We start from the raw sequence: 20,519 nt of genomic DNA, 5'->3' as shown, positions 1-20,519 counted from the left end.
AACGGCCGCGCCGGCCCGCCCCCGGCACGGGAGCCTCGGGGGGCCGGCCCCGGACTCGTGCGGGTCCCCCAGGTACCTCAGCCGGGTCCCGACTCCCCCCCGGTCCCCCAGGTACCTCAGGGGGGTCCCGGGTGTCCCAACTCCCCCCCCGGTCCCTCAGGTACCTCAGAGGGATCCCGGGGGTCCCAACTCCCCCCCCCGGTACCTCAGGTACCTCAGGGGGGTCCCGGGTGTCCCAACTCCCCCCCCGGTCCCTCAGGTACCTCAGAGGGATCCCGGGGGTCCCAACTCCCCCCCCCGGTACCTCAGGTACCTCAGGGGGGTCCCGGGGGTCCCAACTCCCGCTCAGGTACCTCAGGGGGGTCCCAACTCCCCCCCGGTCCCTCAGGTACCTCAGGGGGGTCCCGGGGGTCCCAACTCCCGCCCCGGTACCTCAGGGGGGTCCCGACCCCCCGGGAACTCGTGGGGGTCCCAGGGGTCCCCCAAATACCTCAGGCGGGTCCCGGGGGTCCAAACTCCCCCCCCCAGGTACCTCAGGGGGGTCCCGACCCCCCGGGAACTCGTGGGGGTCCCAGGGGTCCCCCAAATACCTCAGGCGGGTCCCGGGGGTCCAAACTCCCCCCCCCCGGTACCTCAGGGGGGTCCCGACCCCCCCGGTAACTTGTGGGGGTCCCTCAGGTACCTCACGGGGGTCCCAACTCCCCCCCCCCGGTCCCTCAGGTACCTCAGGGGGGTCCGGAACCCCCCGTGTCCCTCAGGTACCTCGGGGGTCCCTCGGGTCCCCCAGTTCCAGCCCCTGGGGGTCCCGCAGCACCCAGGGCCGCCACGTCTACCCGGGGACCCCCAGGACAGGGACCCCCAGCACCCCCCGAGGGGACGGGCTGTCTGTCCCCATGGCACCCCGCTCTGTCCGTCTGTCCGTCTGTCCATCACCCCCCGAGGGGACAGGCTGTCTGTCCCCATGGCACCCCGCTCTGTCTGTCTGTCCATCACCTCCCGAGGGGACGGGCTGTCTGTCCCCATGGCACCCCGCTCTGTCCGTCTGTCCATCACCCCCCGAGGGGACAGGCTGTCTGTCCCCATGGCACCCCGCTCTGTCCGTCTGTCCATCACCCCCCGAGGGGACAGGCTGTCTGTCCCCATGGCACCCCGCTCTGTCCGTCTGTCCATCACCCCCCGAGGGGACGGGCTGTCTGTCCCCATGGCACCCCGCTCTGTCCGTCTGTCCGTCTGTCCAGCACCCCCCGAGGGGACGGGCTGTCTGTCCCCATGGCACCCCGCTCTGTCCGTCTGTCCATCACCCCCCGAGGGGACGGGCTGTCTGTCCATCACCCCCCGAGGGGATGGGCTGTCTGTCCCCATGGCACCCCGCTCTGTCCGTCTGTCCATCTGTCCATCACCCCCCGAGGGGACGGGCTGTCTGTCCCCATGGCACCCCGCTCTGTCCGTCCGTCTGTCCCATCACCCCACAAGGGCCCAGGCTGTCTGTCCCCATGGCACCCCGGCTCTGTCCGTCCGTCCGTCTGTCCGTAATCGTGTCAGCTCCGGTCCTGATTTAGCGCTAATCCCCGGTTTAACACGCTCCGGATTACCGGCCGCTCACCCCTCGCACCCGGGGCGCTGGGGGGGCCCCCCGGGAATGCTGGGACATGTAGTCCCCCCGCACCCCACCCGGGACCCCCAGGGCCAGCGGGGGGGGCTTGGGGGGCAGGGGGAGTCAGGACAGTTTTAGGGGTGCAGGGAGAGCTCAGGAGGGTTTGGGGGTGCAGGGGGAGTCAGGACAGTTTTAGGGGTGCAGGGTGAGCTTGAGGGGGTTTGGGGGCACAGGGGGGAGTCAGGACAGTTTTAGGGGTGCAGGGAGAGCTTGGGGGGGTTTGGGGGTACAGGGGGGAGTCAGGACAGTTTTAGGGGTGCAGGGAGAGCTCAGGAGGGGTTTGGGGGTGCAGGGGGAGTCAGGACAGTTTTAGGGGTGCAGGGAGAGCTCAGGAGGGGTTTGGGGGTGCAGGGGGAGTCAGGACAGTTTTAGGGGTGCAGGGAGAGCTCAGGAGGGGTTTGGGGGTGCAGGGGGAGTCAGGACAGTTTTAGGGGTGCAGGGTGAGCTCAGGAGGGGTTTGGGGGTGCAGGGGGAGTCAGGACAGTTTTAGGGGTGCAGGGAGAGCTCAGGAGGGTTTGGGGGCACAGGGGGGAGTCAGGACAGTTTTAGGGGTGCAGGGAGAGCTCAGGAGGGGTTTGGGGGTGCAGGGGGCGTCAGGACAGTTTTAGGGGTGCAGGGTGAGCTCAGGAGGGGTTTGGGGGTGCAGGGGGAGTCAGGACAGTTTTAGAGGTGCAGGGAGAGCTCGGGAGGGTTTGGGGTACAGGGGGGAGTCAGGACAGTTTTAGGGGTGCAGGGAGAGCTCGGGAGGGTTTGGGGTACAGGGGGGAGTCAGGACAGTTTTAGGGGTGCAGGGTGATCTCCAGGGGGTTTTGGGGTGCAGGTAGGGGTCAGGGTGCTTTGGCGGCGCAGGGTGGGCTCAGGACAGTTTGGGGGTGCAAGTGGGACTCAGGGCAGTTTTGGGGCGCAGGGTGGGCTCAGGGGGGTTGGGGTGCAGTCTGGGGGTGCAGTCCAGGGGCTCAGGGGGTTTGGGGTGCAGTAGGGGGGTGCAGGGGGGTTGGGGTGCAGTCTGGGGGCGCAGTCCAGGGGCTCAGGGGGTTTGGGGTGCAGTAGGGGGCGCAGTCCCGACCGTGGTGCCCGGAGGGGTTTTGGGGTCCCCCTGCCCACGGCGCCGTTTTGGGGGCTCTGGGGGGCCCCGCCCTCCACTTTGGGAGCTCCTTAAACCCTCGTGGGGGGGTCTGATACCCCCTGATCCCCCCGAGGTGCTAATCAGGGCTCGGGGGCGATTAGTGGCCCCCAAAGCGGCTTGTGGGGCGGGTAAGCCCGGCTTGGCCAGCGCCCGCCCGCGGATAAGCCGGGCTCAGCCGCGCTTTGCGGCGTCAGCCCCGATTAGGGCCCATCCGCCCCCTGCCCCTATAAAGGGGTCCCGGCGGCCGCCCCCCTGCCCCACGTCCGCCCGTCCGCCCGTCCGCCCGCCCGTCCGTCCATCCGTCCACGATGCAGAAGGCACGGGAGGCGCGGGAGGAGCTCCCCGAGGATTTCTACATCCCCATGGCGCTGGAGACCTCCAACCTGACGGCGCTGAGCCCCTTCCTGGTGCCGCAGACCCACCTGGGCAGCCCCGGCGTGTTCCGCGGGATGTCGGTGTTCATGTTCCTGCTGATCGCGCTGGGGGGGCCCATCAACGCGCTCACCATCCTCTGCACCGCGCGCTACAAGAAGCTGCGCTCGCACCTCAACTACATCCTGGTGAACCTGGCCGTGGCCAACCTGCTGGTGATCTGCGTGGGCTCCACCACCGCCTTCTACAGCTTCTCCCAGATGTACTTCGCGCTGGGACCCACCGCCTGCAAGATCGAAGGCTTCGCCGCCACCCTCGGAGGTACCGCGGGGACACAGGGCATGGGGACGTCGGGCACGGAGACCGGGGGCGCACGGGGCACGAGAGCGGGGAGATGTTGGACGGGAAGGCGTCGGGCATAGAGACATTGGGCACAAGGACGTTGCGTGTCAATGACGTGAACTGGAAGGACACCAGGGCCTGGGGACATCGGGACATTGGGCACAAGGACGTTGGGTGTCAAGGTCAAGAACTGGAAGGACACCAGGGCCTGGGGACATCGGGACATTGGGCACAAGGACGTTGGACATGGAGACATTGGGCACAAGGACGTTGGGTGTCAATGACATGAACTGGAAGGACACCAGGGCCTGGGGACATCGGGACATTGGGCACAAGGACGTTGGGTGTCAAGGTCAAGAACTGGAAGGACACCAGGGCCTGGGGACATTGGGACATTGGGCGCAAGGACGTTGGGTGTCAATGACATGAACTAGAAGGACACCAGGGCCTGGGGACATCAGGACATCGGGCACAAGGACGTTGGACATGGAGACGTTGGGCACAAGGACATTGGGTGTGTGGGACACAAGAGCGGGGAGATGTTGGACAGGAAGGCGTCGGGTGTAGAGACATTGGGCACAAGGATGCTGGACATGGAGACATTGGGCACAAGGACGTTGGGTGTCAATGACGTGAACTGGAAGGACACCAGGACCTGGGGACATTGGGACGTTGGAGACATTGGGTGTGTAGGATATGGGGCAGGAGGACACCAGGGTCTGGGGACATTTGGTCTGGGGACACTGGGCGTGGGGACGTTGGGGATGGAGACAGGAGCTATGTGGGACACCAGGGCATGGGGACACTGGGGACATGAGGACACTGGGCCATGGGGACACCAGGGCATGAGGACACTGAGGACATGGGGACACCAGGCCATGGGGACACCAGGGCATGAGGACACAGGGGACGTCAGGCCATGGGGACACAAGGACACTGGGGACATGAGGACAGCAGGTTGCAGGGACACTGGGCCATGGGGACACCAGGGCATGAGGACATGGGGGACATGGGGACACCAGGGCATGAGGACACTGGGGACATGGGGACACCAGGCCATGGGGACACCAGGGCATGAGGACACAGGGGACATCAGGCCATGGGGACACAAGGACACTGGGGACAAGAGGACAGCAGGTTGCGGGGACATGGGGACACCAGGCCACGGTGACACCAGGCAATGGGGACACTGGGGACATGAGGACACCGGGACATGGGGACATGAGGACACTGGGCCATGGGGACACCAGGGCATGAGGACATGGGGGTCCGTGTGTCCCCTGGTGTCCGTGTGTCCCCAGGCTTGGTGTCTCTGTGTCCGTGTGTCCCCTGGTGTCCGTGTGTCCCCAGGCTTGGTGTCTCTGTGTCCGTGTGTCCCATGGTGTCCGTGTGTCCCCAGGCTTGGTGTCTCTGTGTCCGTGTGTCCCACGGTGTCCGTGTGTCCCCAGGCATTGTGTCACTGTGGTCTCTGGTGTCCCTGTGTCTGTGTGTCCCTGTGTCCGTGTGTCCCCAGGCATGGTGTCCCTGTGGTCTCTGGTGTCCCTGTGTCCCATGGTGTCCGTGTGTCCCCAGGCTTGGTGTCTGTGTGTCCGTGTGTCCCACGGTGTCTGTGTGTCCGCAGGCATGGTGTCGCTGTGTTCTCTGGTGTCCATGTGTCCGTGTGTCCTGTGTCCCCAGGCATGGTGTCGCTGTGGTCTCTGGTGTCCGTGTGTCCCTGTGTCCATGTGTCCGTGTGTCCTGTGTCCGCAGGCATGGTGTCACTGTGGTCTCTGGTGTCCGTGTGTCCATGTGTCCGTGTGTCCTGTGTCCCCAGGCATGGTGTCGCTGTGGTCTCTGGTGTCCGTGTGTCCATGTGTCCGTGTGTCCTGTGTCCCCAGGCATGGTGTCGCTGTGGTCTCTGGTGTCCCTGTGTCCATGTGTCCGTGTGTCCTGTGTCCCCAGGCATGGTGTCGCTGTGGTCTCTGGTGTCCGTGTGTCCATGTGTCCGTGTGTCCTGTGTCCCCAGGCATGGTGTCGCTGTGGTCTCTGGTGTCCATGTGTCCATGTGTCCGTGTGTCCTGTGTCCCCAGGCATGGTGTCGCTGTGGTCTCTGGCCGTGGTGGCGTTCGAGCGGTTCCTGGTGATCTGCAAGCCGCTGGGCAACTTCACGTTCCGCGGCAGCCACGCGGTGCTGGGCTGCGCCGCCACCTGGATCTTCGGCCTCGTGGCCTCCGTGCCCCCCCTCTTCGGCTGGAGCAGGTCGGGGGGTCCCTGTGGGTTTGGGGGGTCCCTGGGGTTGGGGGGATCCCTGGGGTTTGGGGGGTCCCCAGGGGGGTGACAGCAGGGACAGCCCTTCCCTGTTCCCCTTGGCCGCATCCCCGAGGGGCTGCACAGCTGCTGGGGGTCCCTGTGGGTTTGGGGGGGTCCCTGTGGGTTTGGGGGATCCCTGGGGTTGGGGGATCCCTGGGGTTGGGGGGTCCCTGTGGGTTTGGGGGGGTCCCTGGGGTTGGGGGATCCCTGCGGGTTTGGGGGGGTCCCTGTGGGTTTGGGGGGGTCCCTGGGGTTGGGGGATCCCTGTGGGTTTGGGGGATCCCTGGGGCTGGGGGATCCCTGGGGTTGAGGGGTCCCTGTGGGTTTGGGGGGGTCCCTGGGGTTGGGGGATCCCTGGGGTTGGGGGATCCCTGCAGGTTTGGGGGGGTCCCTGTGGGTTTGGGGGATCCCTGGGGTTGGGGGGTCCCTGTGTGTTTTGGGGGGTCCCCAGGACGGTTTTGGGGTGTCCCCAGGGCGGTTTTGGGGTGACGCCGCGTGCCGTCGCAGGTACATCCCCGAGGGGCTGCAGTGCTCCTGCGGGCCCGACTGGTACACGGCCAACAACAAGTGGAACAACGAGTCCTACGTCATCTTCCTGTTCTGCTTCTGCTTCGGGGTGCCCCTGGCCATCATCATCTTCTCCTACGGGCGCCTGCTCATCACGCTGCGCGCGGTACGGCCCCCCAAAACCCCACGGGCACCCCCAAACTCCCCCAGGGACCCCAAACCCCCCCAAACCTCCACAGACCCAACGGGCACCTGCTGATCGCCCTGAGTGTGGTACAGCCCCCCAGAACCCCCCCGGGCACCCCAAAACCCCCCCCAGAGACCCCAAACCCCACGGGCACCCAAAACCCCCCCTGGAGACCCCAACCCCTCCCCCGGAGACCCCCCCAAACCCCCCCAAGGAGGACACAGCCAGCCCGGCAGCATCAGATTTATTGGGGGGCCCTCTAGAGATGGGGGTCCCTCAGCAGCCTCCAGAGACGGCGGCTCCCTGGGGGGATCCTCTAGGATCTGTGGGTCCCCCAGCCCCTATAGCCCGCGTGTTGGGGTTCCCCAGCCCCTCGAGCAGGTCTGGGGGTCCCCCCCATCCCCTGGATCAGTTTTGGGGGGGCCCATCAGCAGGAGCAGTCGGTCAGCGCACAGAAGGTGTGGGGGGGTCCCACAGCCCCCATAGTCCATGTGTGGGTCCCACAGCCCCTATAGTCCATGTGTGGGTCCCCTGGCCCCCCAGCCCACGTGTGGGTCCCACAGCCCCCACAGCCCACATGCGGGTCCCCCAGCCCACGTGTGGGTCCCATAGTCCATGTGTGGGTCCCACAGCCCCCCCAGCCCACGTGTGGGTCCCACAGCCCCTATAGCCCACATATGGGTCCCCCAGCCCACGTGTGAGTCCCCCAGCCCACGTGTGGGTCCCACAGCCCCCACAGCCCACGTGTGGGTCCCACAGCCCCCCCAGCCCACGTGTGGGTCCCACAGCCCCTATAGCCCACATATGGGTCCCCCAGCCCACGTGTGAGTCCCCCAGCCCACGTGTGGGTCCCACAGCCCCCACAGCCCACGTGTGGGTCCCCCAGCCCACGTGTGGGTCCCACAGCCCCTATAGCCCACATATGGGTCCCCCAGCCCACGTGTGAGTCCCCCAGCCCACGTGTGGGTCCCCCAGCCCACGTGTGGGTCCCACAGCCCCCACAGCCCACGTGTGGGTCCCCCAGCCCACGTGTGGGTCCCACAGCTCCTATAGCCCACATATGGGTCCCCCAGCCCACGTGTGGGTCCCCCAGCCCACGTGTGGGTCCCACAGCTCCTATAGCCCACATGCGGGTCCCCCAGCCCACATGCGGGTCCCCCAGCCCACATGTGGGTCCCCCAGCCCACGTGTGGGTCCCATAGTCCATGTATGGGTCCCCCAGCCCCCCCAGCCCACGTGTGGGTCCCGCAGCCCCTATAGCCCATGTGTGGGTCCCCCAGCCCATGTGTGGGTCCCCCAGCCCACGTGTGGGTCCCACAGCCCACGTGTGGGTCCCACAGCCCCTATAGCCCATGTGTGGGTCCCCCAGCCCACGTGTGGGTCCCACAGCCCACGTGTGGGTCCCACAGCCCCTATAGCCCATGTGTGGGTCCCCCAGCCCACGTGTGGGTCCCACAGCTCCTATAGCCCACATGCGGGTCCCCCAGCCCACATGTGGGTCCCATAGTCCATGTGTGGGTCCCATAGTCCATGTATGGGTCCCCCAGCCCCCCCAGCCCACGTGTGGGTCCCACAGCCCCCCCAGCCCACGTGTGGGTCCCATAGTCCATGTGTGGGTCCCCCAGCCCACGTGTGGGTCCCGCAGCCCCCCCAGCCCACGTGTGGGTCCCATAGTCCACGTATGGGTCCCCCAGCCCCCCCAGCCCCTATGGGGTCCATGCGTCCGCAGGTGGCGCGGCAGCAGGAGCAGTCGGCCAGCACGCAGAAGGCGGAGCGCGAGGTGACCAAGATGGTGGTGGTGATGGTGCTGGGCTTCCTGGTGTGCTGGGCGCCCTACTCGGCCTTCGCGCTCTGGGTGGTGACGCACCGCGGCCGCCCCTTCGACGTGGGGCTGGCGTCCGTGCCCTCCGTGTTCTCCAAGGCCTCCACCGTCTACAACCCCGTCATCTACGTCTTCATGAACAAGCAGGTGACGGGGGGACGGGGGGCATGGGAGACGTGGGGGGACGGGGGTGTCGTTGGAGCTGTGGGGGGACGGGGTGTCATTGGAGACGTGGGGGGACGGGGGGTATGGGAGACGTGGGGGGACGGGGGTGTCGTTGGAGACGTGGGGGGACGGGGGGCGTGAGGCACCGGGGGGGTGTTATAGGAGCTGTGGGGCACCGTGGGGATGCCCCAGTGACAGGAGGTGTGTGACATCACAGAGGGCTGTGACATCACAGGGGTTGTATGTGACGTCACGGGGTGTGAGTGTGACGCCGCGGGGTGTGTGACGTCACAGCGTGTGTGACGTCCCGGGGTGTGTGACGTCACGGGGTGTGTGTGACGTCACAGCGTGTGTGACGTCACGGGGTGTGAGTGTGACGCCGCGGTGTGTGTGACATCACAGCGTGTGTGACGTCCCGGGGTGTGTGACGCCGCATGTCCCGTGCCCGCAGTTCCGGTCGTGCATGCTGAAGCTGCTGTTCTGCGGGCGCAGCCCCTTCGGGGACGACGACGACGTCTCGGGCTCCTCGCAGGCCACGCAGGTCTCCTCCGTGTCCTCCAGCCAGGTGGCCCCCGCGTAGGCCCCGCCTGCCCCACGGCGCTGCCCCACGGCGTCCTGCCCCACGGCGCTGCCCCACAGCAGCCTGCCCCACGGCGCTGCCCCACGGCGCTGCCCCACGGCGTCCTGCCCCACGGCGCTGCCCCACAGCAGCCTGCCCCACGGCACTGCCCCACAGCCTCCCCACGGTGTCCTGCCCCACAGCGCTGCCCCACAGCAGCCTGCCCCACGGCGCTGCCCCATGGCGCTGCCCCACGGCGCTGCCCCACGGCCTCCCCACGGTGTCCTGCCCCACAGCGCTGCTCCACAGCAGCCTGCCCCACGGCGCTGCCCCATGGCACTGCCTCACAGCCTGCCCCACAGCGTCCTGCCCCACGGCGTCCTGCCCCACGGTACCGCCCCACAGCGTCTGCCCCATGGCACCAGCCCACGGCCTCTGCCCCACAGTGCTGCCCCACAGTGCTGCCGCATGGCGTCTGCCCCACAGCAGCCTGCCCCACAGTACCGCCCCACAGTACCACCTCATGGCATCTACCCCACGGCACCGCCCCACGGCCTCTGCCCCACAGCACCGCCCCACGGCGTCTGCCCCATGGTACCGCCCCACAGCGCTGCCCCACGGTAGTGCCCCACGGCCTCTGCCCCATGGCGCCTGCCCCACGGTACTGCCCCACGGCCTCTGCCCCATGGCGCCTGCCCCACGGCGCCACCCCACAGCGAGCTCTGCCCCACCACGGGCTCTGCCTGTCACAGGGTGAGCTCTGCCCCCCGGCGTCTGCCCCATGGTTCGTGCCCCCCCGCTCGGGCGCCGTGGGGCGTGGGGGGGGATGCACACACACACGCGCCCCCCTTGCCCCCCCGCCATGGGGCAGCCCCACGGCTCCATTGTACATACACCCTCTGCACCCCACGGCATTAAACATGGAGACGCAGCTGCTGCCTCTGAACTGCCCCCCCACGGACACCCCATGGACACCCCCCGGCTCCCCACAGACACCCCACGGACACCCCACGGACACCCCATGGACACCCCATGGACACCCCCCGGCTCCCCCCAGCCCCACGGACACCCCACAGACACCCCACGGACACCCCCCGGCTCCCCCCAGCCCCACGGACACCCCATGGACACCCCACAGACACCCCAGAGACACCCCCCAGCTCCGTAAGCCCCACAGCCACCTCCCGGCCCCCCAGCCCCATGGACGCCCCCAGCCACCCCCCAGCCCCACAGCCGCCCCACAGCGGCCTGTGTGCGCAGGGCCCCGGGGGGGCCGCGCGGCCGAGTTCTGCCGGTAGTGAACTGTGGGCAGCACACGAGTCCAGAACTGGCGGAATTCCTGTCGCACGGCCCGGCGGGGCCGCCCCACGGACACGGCCCCACGGACACGGCCCCACGGACACGGCCCCACGGACACAGCCCCACAGACACGGCCCCACAGACACGGCCCCACAGACACAGCCCCACGGACACGGCCCCACAGACACGGCCCCACAGACACAGCCCCACGGACACGGCCCCACAGACACGGCCCCACGGACACAGCCCCACGGACACGGCCCCACGGACACAGCCCCACGGACACGGCCCCACGGACACGGCCCCACGGACACGGCCCCACAGACACAGCCCCACGGACACGGCCCCACGGACACGGCCCCACAGACACGGCCCCACGGACACAGCCCCACGGACACGGCCCCACGGACACAGCCCCACAGACACAGCCCCACGGACACAGCCCCACGGACACGGCCCCACAGACACGGCCCCACGGACACGGCCCCACAGACACGGCCCCACAGACACGGCCCCACGGACACGGCCCCACAGACACAGCCCCACGGACACGGCCCCACAGACACGGCCCCACGGACACAGCCCCACGGACACGGCCCCACGGACACAGCCCCACGGACACGGCCCCACGGACACGGCCCCACGGACACGGCCCCACAGACACAGCCCCACGGACACGGCCCCACGGACACGGCCCCACAGACACGGCCCCACGGACACGGCCCCACAGACACGGCCCCACGGACACAGCCCCACGGACACGGCCCCACGGACACAGCCCCACAGACACAGCCCCACGGAGACAGCCCCACGGACACGGCCCCACAGACACGGCCCCACGGACACGGCCCCACAGACACGGCCCCACAGACACGGCCCCACGGACACGGCCCCACAGACACGGCCCCACAGACACGGCCCCACCGTGCCCCATAGCGCCCCACGGGTCACAGCTCCTCACTGCGCCACGTGGGGCTCTGTGTCACCGCAGTGCGCTTCACAGCGCCCCACATCACCCCACAGCGCCCCACAGCGCCCCACAGCGCCCCACAGCACCCCACAGCGCCCCACATCACCCCACAGTGCCCCACAGCGCCTCACAGCGCCCCATGTCACCCCACGTCACCCCACAGCGCCCCACAGCGCCCCACGTCACCCCACGTCACCCCACAGCACCCCACAACGCCCCACAGCACCCCACAGCACCCCACAGCGCCCCACATCACCCCACAGCGCCCCACGTCACCCCACAGCACCCCACGTCACCCCACAGCGCCCCCCGTCCCACCGCTGTATCCCGCACCCCCCACGCCCCTTCTGTCCCACGTCGCCCCACAGCAGCTCGTGCTGCCCCACAGCCGCCCCACGGCCTCCCACGCAGGCCCCACGTCCCCCCACATTGTGCCACGTCCCCCCGCATCGCCCCACAGCCCCCACATCACCCACATTGTCCCACGTCACTCACATCAGCCCTCAGCCCCACAGCCCCCCCGCTCACCCCTCCGGCTCCAGCTCCGGCTGCCCCTGTGCGGAGAAACACAACGAGTGGGGGGCACTGACCCCAGGCCCCCAAAACCCCCAGGCCCCCAAAACCCCCAAACCCACAAACCTCCAAAACCCCCAGACACCCCAGACCCCCAAACCCCCCAGACCCACAAACCTCCAAAACCCCCAGACCCCCAAACCCCCCAAACCCACAAAGCCCCCAGATCCCGTAAACCCCCAAACCCTCCAGAGCCCCAAACTCCCAAAACCCCCCAAAACCCCCAGACCCCCCAAACGCCTGCCCGCCCCGAGGGTCCCGGCCCGGCCCCACTGTCCCCACTGTCCCCACTGTCCCCACGGCCGCCGCCGTCCCCCCTTTTCCCCTCCCCGGGATTAAAGTTTCCAGCGTCCCCCTAATCGGGCTCCCCCGGGGCGACCCGAAAATCCCGGATTAGGGGGGGGCAGCTCCGGCCACCCGGGGGGATTAGGGCGGGGGGGCCCTGTGGGGCGACACCCCATCTGTGGGGCGACCCCCCCATCCGTGGGGCGACACCCCCATCCGTGGGGTGACCCCCCCGGGTCCCCCCCCGCGTTGGCAGCCATGGGGCGGCCGCCCCCCGGCTTTGGGTGCCTCTCGTTAGTGCCCCCCCGCCGGGCTAATTGGGAATTAGGGCTGTGGGTCGCGTGGGGGGCCCCGGCCCCCCCTGCCCTACTTGGCCCCACGCCCCCGGTGATGTAACGGCCCCGGAGCGCGGGGGGGCAGCTGTGGGGCAGCTGTGGGGCAGAGGGGTGTGGGACCCACAGCGTGTGGGGACGGAGGGCAGATGTGGGGCGGGGGGGTCTGGGACCCCCAACATGTGGGGCGGGGAGGGACAGGCCCCAGATGTGGGGTGTGGGGGGTCTGGGACTCCACTATGGGGCGGGGGGGGTTCCCAGCATCCTGCTATGGGGCGGGGGATCCCCACACCGCACTATGTGGGTCAGGGGGTTCCCCACACCCCGTTATGTGGGTCAGCGGGTTCCCAGCGCCCCGCTATGGGTCTGGGGGTTCCCCACACCCCGTTATGTGGGTCAGGGGGTTCCCAGCGCCCCGCTATGGGTCAGCGGGTTCCCCACACCCCGTTATGTGGGTCAGCGGGTTCCCAGCGCCCCGCTATGGGTCAGCGGGTTCCCCACACCCCGTTATGTGGGTCAGTGGGATCCCCACACCCCGCTATGGGTCAGGGGGTTCCTAGCACCCCGCTATGGGTCAGGGGGTTCCCAGCGCCCCGCTATGGGTCAGCGGGATCCCCACACCCCGCTATGGGTCAGCGGGTTCCCAGCGCCCCGCTATGGGTCAGGGGGTTCCCCACACCCCGCTATGGGTCAGTGGGATCCCCACACCCCGCTATGGGTCAGGGGGTTCCCCACACCCCGCTATGGGTCAGCGGGTTCCCAGCGCCCCGCTATGGGTCAGGGGGTTCCCCACACCCCGCTATGGGTCAGGGGGTTCCCAGCGCCCCGCTATGGGTCAGGGGGTTCCCCACACCCCGCTATGGGTCAGCGGGTTCCCCACACCCCGTTATGTGGGTCAGCGGGTCCCCCACACCCCGTTATGTGGGTCAGTGGGATCCCCACACCCCGCTATGGGTCAGCGGGTTCCCCACACCCCGTTATGTGGGTCAGGGGGTTCCCCACACCCCGCTATGGGTCAGCGGGTTCCCCACACCCCGTTATGTGGGTCAGCGGGTTCCCCACACCCCGCTATGGGTCAGCGGGTTCCCAGCGCCCCGCTATGGGTCAGGCCCCACCCGTGGGTCGCCGCTGGGCGGGGGGCGGAACCGGCGGGCGCCCTCATTAGCAAATTGCGGGTGACGAGGATTAGCAGCAATTAACCCCCCCGGCTCACCCCTGATCCCCCCCGGCCCAATTAAGGGATCAGGGGGGGCCGGGGGCTAATCCGGGGCGTGGGTATAAGAGCCGGGGAGCGGCGGCCGCGCCGAGACCCCCGCGGCTGCGCGCCCTGCGTCCCGTGTCCCGTGCCCTGGGTCCCAGTGTCCCCAGCACCCCAGTGTCCTGCGTCCCAGTGTCCTGTGTCCCAGTGTCCCCAGTGTCCCCAGTGTCCCGGTCCCGGTCCCAGTCCCGGCGCCATGGAGAGCTTCGCGGCCGCGCGGCGGCGACACGAGGACGAGGACACGACGCGCGACAGCGTCTTCACCTACACCAACAGCAACAACACCCGCGGTGAGTCCGGGGACACTGGGGACCCCCCGGGACCCACTGGGGGCACCAGGGACACTGGGGACCCCCCGGGACACCGGGGACACTGGGGACCCCCCGGGACCCACTGGGGACCCACTGGGGACACCAGGGACACTGGGGACCCCCCGGGACACTGGGGACACTGGGGACCCCCCGGGGACCCACTGGGGACACCAGGGACACTGGGGACCCCCCGGGACACCGGGGACACTGGGGACCCCCCGGGGAACCCCCGGGACACCGGGGACACTGGGGACCCACTGGGGACACCAGGAGCCACTGGGACCCCCCGGGACCTGCTGGGCATCCCCTGGGACACTGAGGACACTGAGTACCCACTGGGACCCACTGGGGACCCCCTGGGGATAATGGGGACACTGAGGACACCAGGACCCACTGGGGACACTGCGACCCACTGGGCACCCCCTGGGGATAATGGAGACACTGAGGACCCACTGGCACCCACTGGGGACACTGGGACCCACTGGGGACCCCCTGGGACACCGGGACCCACTGGGGACACCGGGACCCACCGGGGACCCCCGGGGACACCAGGACCCACTGGGGACACCAGGGACACTGGGACCCACTGGGGACCCCCCGGGACACCGGGACCCACCGGGGACACCGGGACCCACCGGGGACCCCCGGGGACACCAGGACCCACTGGGGACACCAGGGACACTGGGACCCACTGGGGACCCCCCGGGACACCGGGACCCACCGGGGACACCGGGACCCACCGGGGACCCCCCGGGACACCGGGACCCACCGGGGACACCGGGACCCACTGGGGACCCCCCGGGACACCGGGACCCACCGGGGACCCCCCGGGACACCGGGACCCACCAGGGACACCGGGACCCACCGGGGACACCGGGACCCACTGGGGACCCCCCGGGACACCGGGACCCACCGGGGACCCCGGGACCCCCGGCCCCGCTGGTGACCCCGGTGCCGCCCCGCGGTGCCGCCAGGTCCGTTCGAGGGCCCCAACTACCACATCGCGCCGCGCTGGGTGTACAACCTGACGTCGCTCTGGATGATCTTCGTGGTGATCGCGTCCGTGTTCACCAACGGGCTGGTGCTCGTGGCCACCTGGAAGTTCAAGAAGCTGCGGCACCCGCTGAACTGGATCCTGGTGAACCTGGCGGTGGCGGACCTGGGCGAGACGGTGATCGCCAGCACCATCAGCGTCATCAACCAGATCTCGGGCTACTTCATCCTGGGCCACCCGCTCTGCGTCATCGAGGGCTACACCGTGTCGGCCTGCGGTGAGGCGTGGGGAGGCGTGGGGCAGGGTGTGGGGAGGCGTGGGGAGATGTGGGGAGGCGTGGGGAGATGTGGGGAGATGTGGGGAGGTGTGGGGAGGTGTGGGGAGATGAGATGTGGGGAGATGTGGGGAGGTGTGGGGAGGTGTGGGGAGATGTGGGGAGGTGTGGGGAGGTGTGGGGAGGTGTGGGGAGGTGTGGGGAGGTGTGGGGAGGTGTGGGGAGGTGTGGGGAGATGTGGGGAGATGGGGGGAGATGTGGGGAGATGTGGGGAGGTGTGGGGAGGTGTGGGGAGGTGTGGGGAGGTGTGGGGAGACGTGGGGAGGCGTGGGGAGACGTGGGGAGATGTGGGGAGATGTGGGGAGATGTGGGGGGTCGTCGCGGGCTGCACCGTGTCGGCCTGCGGTGAGACGTGGGGAGGTGTGGGGCAGGGTGTGGGGAGATGTGGGGCGGGGTGTGGGGGCAGAGCTCAGGGGTGCTGGGGGCAATGGGGCAGAGCTGGGGGTCCCAAACCTCCCACAGGGGGCAGAGCTGGGGAGATGAGAGATGTGGGGCAGAGCTCGGGGTCCGAAAAGCCCCATGTGGGGCAGAGATGCGGGGGATGAAAGATGTGGGGCAGAGCTGGGGCTGATTAAAGATGTGGGGCAGGGTGTGGGGCAATGGGGCAGAGCCGGGGATCCCAAGGACCCCCATGTGGGGCAGAGCTGGGGCTGATTAGAGATGTGGGGCAGGGTGTGGGGCAGAGTTCTGGGGTGCTGGGAGTTGTGGGGCGGAGCTGGGGGTTCCAAGAGCCCCATGTGGGGCAGGGCCGTGGGGCTGTACTCTGTGGGGCTCAACGCTGTGGGTCAGTCCGCCATGGGGCTGAACACTGCGAGGCTGTACTCTATGGGGCTGCGCTCTATGGGTCCGTACGCTATGGGGCTGTGTTCTATGGGTCACCCCGCTGTGGGGCTGCGCTCTATGGGTCCGTACGCTATGGGGCTGTGTTCTATGGGTCACCCCACTATGGGGCTGTGCTCTATGGGTCCGTACGCTATGGGGCTGTGTTCTATGGGTCACCCCGCTGTGGGGCTGCGCTCTATGGGTCCGTACGCTATGGGGCTGTGTTCTATGGGTCACCCCGCTGTGGGGCTGCGCTCTATGGGTCTGTACGCTATGGGGCTGCGCTCTATGAGTCACCCCGCTGTGGGGCAGCCCGCTATGGGGCTGCGCTCTACGGGTTCATACGCTATGGGGCTGCGCTGTACGCGTCACCCCGCTGTGGGGCAGCCCCTAACCCTGCCCCACAGGCATCACGGCGCTCTGGTCCCTCGCCATCATCTCCTGGGAGCGCTGGTTCGTGGTCTGCAAGCCCTTCGGCAACATCAAGTTTGACGGGAAGCTGGCGCTGGCCGGGATCCTGTTCTCCTGGGTCTGGTCCTGCTCCTGGACCGCGCCCCCCATCTTCGGCTGGAGCAGGTGTGGGGCCGCGGCACCGCGGGGCGCCCCTCGCGCCCCACGGCGGCCTCTGACCCACGGCGCCCCCCAGGTACTGGCCCCACGGGCTGAAGACGTCGTGCGGCCCCGACGTGTTCAGCGGCAGCTCCGACCCGGGGGTCCAGTCCTACATGGTGGTGCTGATGGTCACCTGCTGCTTCTTCCCGCTCACCATCATCATCCTCTGCTACCTGCAAGTGTGGCTGGCCATCCGCGCGGTGAGCCCCACATGTCTGCCCCATAGATCGGCCCTGCCCCACAGATCCGCCCCACACAGCCCCATAGATCAGCCCCGCACCCCCACAGAGCCCCGTCATCCTCTGCTACCTGCAAGTGTGGCTGGCCATCCGCGCGGTGAGCCCCACATGTCCGCCCCACTGAGCCCCACAGATCGGCCCTGCCCCACACATCCACCCCACATGGCCCCATAGATCAGCCCCGCACCCCCACAGAGCCCCGTCATCCTCTGCTGCCTGCAAGTGTGGCTGGCCATCCGCGCGGTGAGCCCCACACGTCCGCCCCACTGAGCCCCACAGATCGGCCCTGCCCCACAGATCCGCCCCACACAGCCCCATAGATCAGCCCCGCACCCCCACAGAGCCCCGTCATCCTCTGCTACCTGCAAGTGTGGCTGGCCATCCGCGCGGTGAGCCCCACACGTCCGCCCCACTGAGCCCCACAGATCGGCCCTGCCCCACACATCCGCCCTGCACGGCCCCATAGATCAGCCCTGCCCCACACATCCCCCACAGCCCCGTAACTCCCCATATCCCCCCACACGCCCATAACTCCCCACACCCCCACAACCCCATAACCCCCCATATCCCCCCACCCCCCATAAAATCCCATAACCCCCCCTAACCCCGTATCCCCCCCAACCCCATATCCCCCATAACCCCATATCTCCCCCTAACCCCGTATCTCCCCCTAACCCCGTACCCCCCCTAACCCCGTATCCCCCATAACCCCGTACCCCCCATACCCCCTAACCCCATACCCCCCCTAACCCCGTACCCCCCATGCCCCCCTAACCCCGTACCCCCCCTAACCCCATACCCCCCATACCCCCCTAACCCCGTACCCCCCATACCCCGCTAACCCCGTACCCCCCCTAACCCCGTACCCCCCATTCCCTGTACCCCCCCCTAACCTCGTACCCCCCCTAACCCCGTACCCCCCATACCCCCCTAACCCCGTACCCCCCCTAACCCCGTACCCCCCATACCCCCCTAACCCCGTACCCCCCATACCCCCATACCCCCCATACCCCCCTAACCCCGTACCCCCCATACGCCGCTAACCCCGTACCCCCCCTAACCCCGTACCCCCCATTCCCCGTACCCCCCCCTAACCTCGTATCCCCCCTAACCCCGTACCCCCCATACACCGCTAACCCCGTACCCCCCCTAACCCCGTACCCCCCATTCCCCGTACCCCCCCCTAACCTCGTATCCCCCCTAACCCCGTACCCCCCATACCCCGCTAACCCCGTACCCCCCATACCCCCCTAACCCCGTACCCCCCCTAACCCCGTACCTCCGGCCCCGCTAACCCCGTACCCCCCATACCCCCATAACCCCGTACCCCCCGGCCCCGCTAACCCCGTACCCCCCATACCCCGTACCCCCCATGCCCCCCATAACCCCGTACCCCCCATACCCCCCTAACCCCGTACCCCCGGCGCCGGGCGCAGGTGGCGGCGCAGCAGAAGGAGTCGGAGTCGACGCAGAAGGCGGAGAAGGAGGTGTCGCGCATGGTGGTGGTGATGATCGTGGCCTACTGCTTCTGCTGGGGCCCCTACACCTTCTTCGCCTGCTTCGCCGCCGCCAACCCCGGCTACGCCTTCCACCCGCTGGCGGCCGCGCTGCCCGCGTACTTCGCCAAGAGCGCCACCATCTACAACCCCATCATCTACGTCTTCATGAACAGACAGGTACGGGGATCCATAGGGATCCATCGGGATCCATAGGGATCCATAGGCATCCATAGGGATCCATAGGGATCGATAGGGACACATCTACAACCCCATCATCTACGTGTTCATGGACAGACAGGTACGGGGATCCATAGGGATCCATAGGCATCCATAGGGACACATCTACAACCCCGTCATCTACGTCTTCATGAACAGACAGGTACGGGGATCCATAGGGATCCATAGGGATCCATAGGGACACATCTACAACCCCATCATCTACGTCTTCATGAACAGACAGGTACGGGGATCCATAGGGATCCATAGGCATCCATAGGGACACATCTACAACCCCATCATCTACGTCTTCATGAACAGACAGGTACGGGGATCTACAGGGATCCATAGGGATCCATAGGGATCAATAGGGACACATCTACAACCCCGTCATCTACGTGTTCATGGACAGACAGGTACAGGACATGGGATCCATAGGGATCCATAGGGATCAATAGGGATCAATAGGGACACATCTACAACCCCGTCATCTACATGTTCATGGACAGACAGGTACGGGACGTGGGATCAATAGGGACACTGGGGATCAATAGGGATCGATAGAGATCAATAGGGACACAGACACAGCCCCGTCATCTGCGTGTTCATGGACAGACACGTACGGGACAGGGGGACATGGGGACACGGACACATGGACATTGGGGACGGGGGAGAGACACAGACACACAGACACACGGACACAGGGACGGGGACACACAGACACACGGACACACGGACACACGGACACACAGACACAGACACAGGGACACACGGACGCAGGGACATGGGGACACACGGACACACGGACACAGGGACATGGGGACACACGGACACACGGACAGGGACACACAGACACACGGACACAGGGACAGGGACACACAGACACACAGACACACGGACACAGGGACACACGGACACAGGGACATGGGGACATGAAGACATTGGGGACATGGGGACAGGGACACACAGACACAGGGACAGGGACACACGGACACAGGGACACACGGACAGGGACACACGGACACAGGGACATGGGGACATGAAGACATTGGGGACACGGGGACAGGGACACACAGACACACAGACACAGGGACACACAGACGCATGGACACACAGACACAGGGACACACGGACACGGGGACACACGGACACGGGGACACACAGACACAGGGACAGGGACACATGGACACAGGGACACAGGGACGCCCAGACACAGGGACACACGGACACAGGGACACACGGACGCCCGGACACACGGACGCCCGGACACACGGACGCCCGGGGCAGCGGCGCCTCCCGGCCCGTCCGTGTGACCGTCCGTCCGTCCGTGTGTCCGCAGTTCCGGAACTGCATCATGCAGCTGTTCGGGAAGAAGGTGGACGACGGCTCCGAGGTGTCCACGTCGCGCACCGAGGTGTCCTCGGTGTCCAGCTCCTCCGTGTCCCCCGCGTAGCCACAATAAACCGCTGCCGCCCCGGCTCCCGTCCGTGCCGCGCCGGCTCGCAGCCAATGGCAGCCCCCGCCGGCGCCACGGGGCGCTGCCATTGGTCCGGGGCGCCGTCAGTCTCAGCCGGGCCCCGCCCGCCCCGTTCCCGCGGACGCGCGGGCCAATCAGAAGAGGCGCAGGGCGAGGGGAGGGGGGGGGGGCGCGTCTTCCAATCAGGAGGAGCCGCGTCACTGGGTGGGCGGGGCGGACGCGGCACGCCGTGTCCCTGGGAGGGCGGGGCGGGGGGAGGCGCCCAATCAGCGCGC

General features: G+C 68.0%; 3 protein-coding genes across 3 annotated transcripts; all 3 read left to right on the top strand.

Moving 5' to 3' along the window:
* The first annotated feature begins 2,779 nt into the window (after positions 1 to 2,779).
* On the top strand, positions 2,780 to 9,216 carry LOC135999626 (blue-sensitive opsin). Its single transcript, XM_065653184.1, has 5 exons — positions 2,780 to 3,473; positions 5,564 to 5,732; positions 6,291 to 6,456; positions 8,207 to 8,446; positions 8,916 to 9,216. The coding sequence occupies exons 1-5, from the start codon at positions 3,089 to 3,091 to the stop codon at positions 9,042 to 9,044; spliced, it is 1,089 nt and encodes a 362-aa protein (XP_065509256.1). The 5' UTR covers positions 2,780 to 3,088; the 3' UTR covers positions 9,045 to 9,216.
* A 1,007-nt stretch (positions 9,217 to 10,223) lies between these two features.
* On the top strand, positions 10,224 to 11,258 carry LOC135999635 (proline-rich protein 2-like). Its single transcript, XM_065653194.1, has one exon. It carries the CDS (start codon positions 10,224 to 10,226, stop codon positions 11,256 to 11,258), a length of 1,035 nt encoding a protein of 344 aa, XP_065509266.1.
* Positions 11,259 to 13,936: 2,678 nt separating this feature from the next.
* Positions 13,937 to 20,220, top strand: LOC135999764 (red-sensitive opsin). The gene is made up of 6 exons (XM_065653329.1): positions 13,937 to 14,030; positions 15,026 to 15,322; positions 16,609 to 16,777; positions 16,848 to 17,013; positions 18,489 to 18,728; positions 20,107 to 20,220. The coding sequence occupies exons 1-6, from the start codon at positions 13,937 to 13,939 to the stop codon at positions 20,218 to 20,220; spliced, it is 1,080 nt and encodes a 359-aa protein (XP_065509401.1).
* Positions 20,221 to 20,519: the final 299 nt, after the last annotated feature.

Source organism: Caloenas nicobarica, chromosome 29 (genome assembly GCF_036013445.1).
Source record: "Caloenas nicobarica isolate bCalNic1 chromosome 29, bCalNic1.hap1, whole genome shotgun sequence".
In the NCBI taxonomy this organism is placed as follows: Eukaryota; Metazoa; Chordata; class Aves; order Columbiformes; family Columbidae; genus Caloenas; species Caloenas nicobarica.
This window is presented reverse-complemented; position numbering and strand designations above follow the sequence as displayed.

What these genes read in the sequence shown, in the direction of transcription:
- LOC135999626 (XM_065653184.1), top strand. Translation starts at nt 3,089, where the DNA reads ATGCAGAAGGCACGGGAGGCGCGGGAGGAGCTCCCCGAGGATTTCTAC. An exon ending in TGCTCATCACGCTGCGCGCG is followed by an intron (nt 6,457 to 8,206) that starts GTACGGCCCCCC and finishes ATGCGTCCGCAG; the next exon opens with GTGGCGCGGCAGCAGGAGCA. An exon ending in ACGTCTTCATGAACAAGCAG is followed by an intron (nt 8,447 to 8,915) that starts GTGACGGGGGGA and finishes CCGTGCCCGCAG; the next exon opens with TTCCGGTCGTGCATGCTGAA.
- LOC135999635 (XM_065653194.1), top strand. Translation starts at nt 10,224, where the DNA reads ATGGACGCCCCCAGCCACCCCCCAGCCCCACAGCCGCCCCACAGCGGC.
- LOC135999764 (XM_065653329.1), top strand. Translation starts at nt 13,937, where the DNA reads ATGGAGAGCTTCGCGGCCGCGCGGCGGCGACACGAGGACGAGGACACG. An exon ending in TGTGGCTGGCCATCCGCGCG is followed by an intron (nt 17,014 to 18,488) that starts GTGAGCCCCACA and finishes CGCCGGGCGCAG; the next exon opens with GTGGCGGCGCAGCAGAAGGA. An exon ending in ACGTCTTCATGAACAGACAG is followed by an intron (nt 18,729 to 20,106) that starts GTACGGGGATCC and finishes GTGTGTCCGCAG; the next exon opens with TTCCGGAACTGCATCATGCA.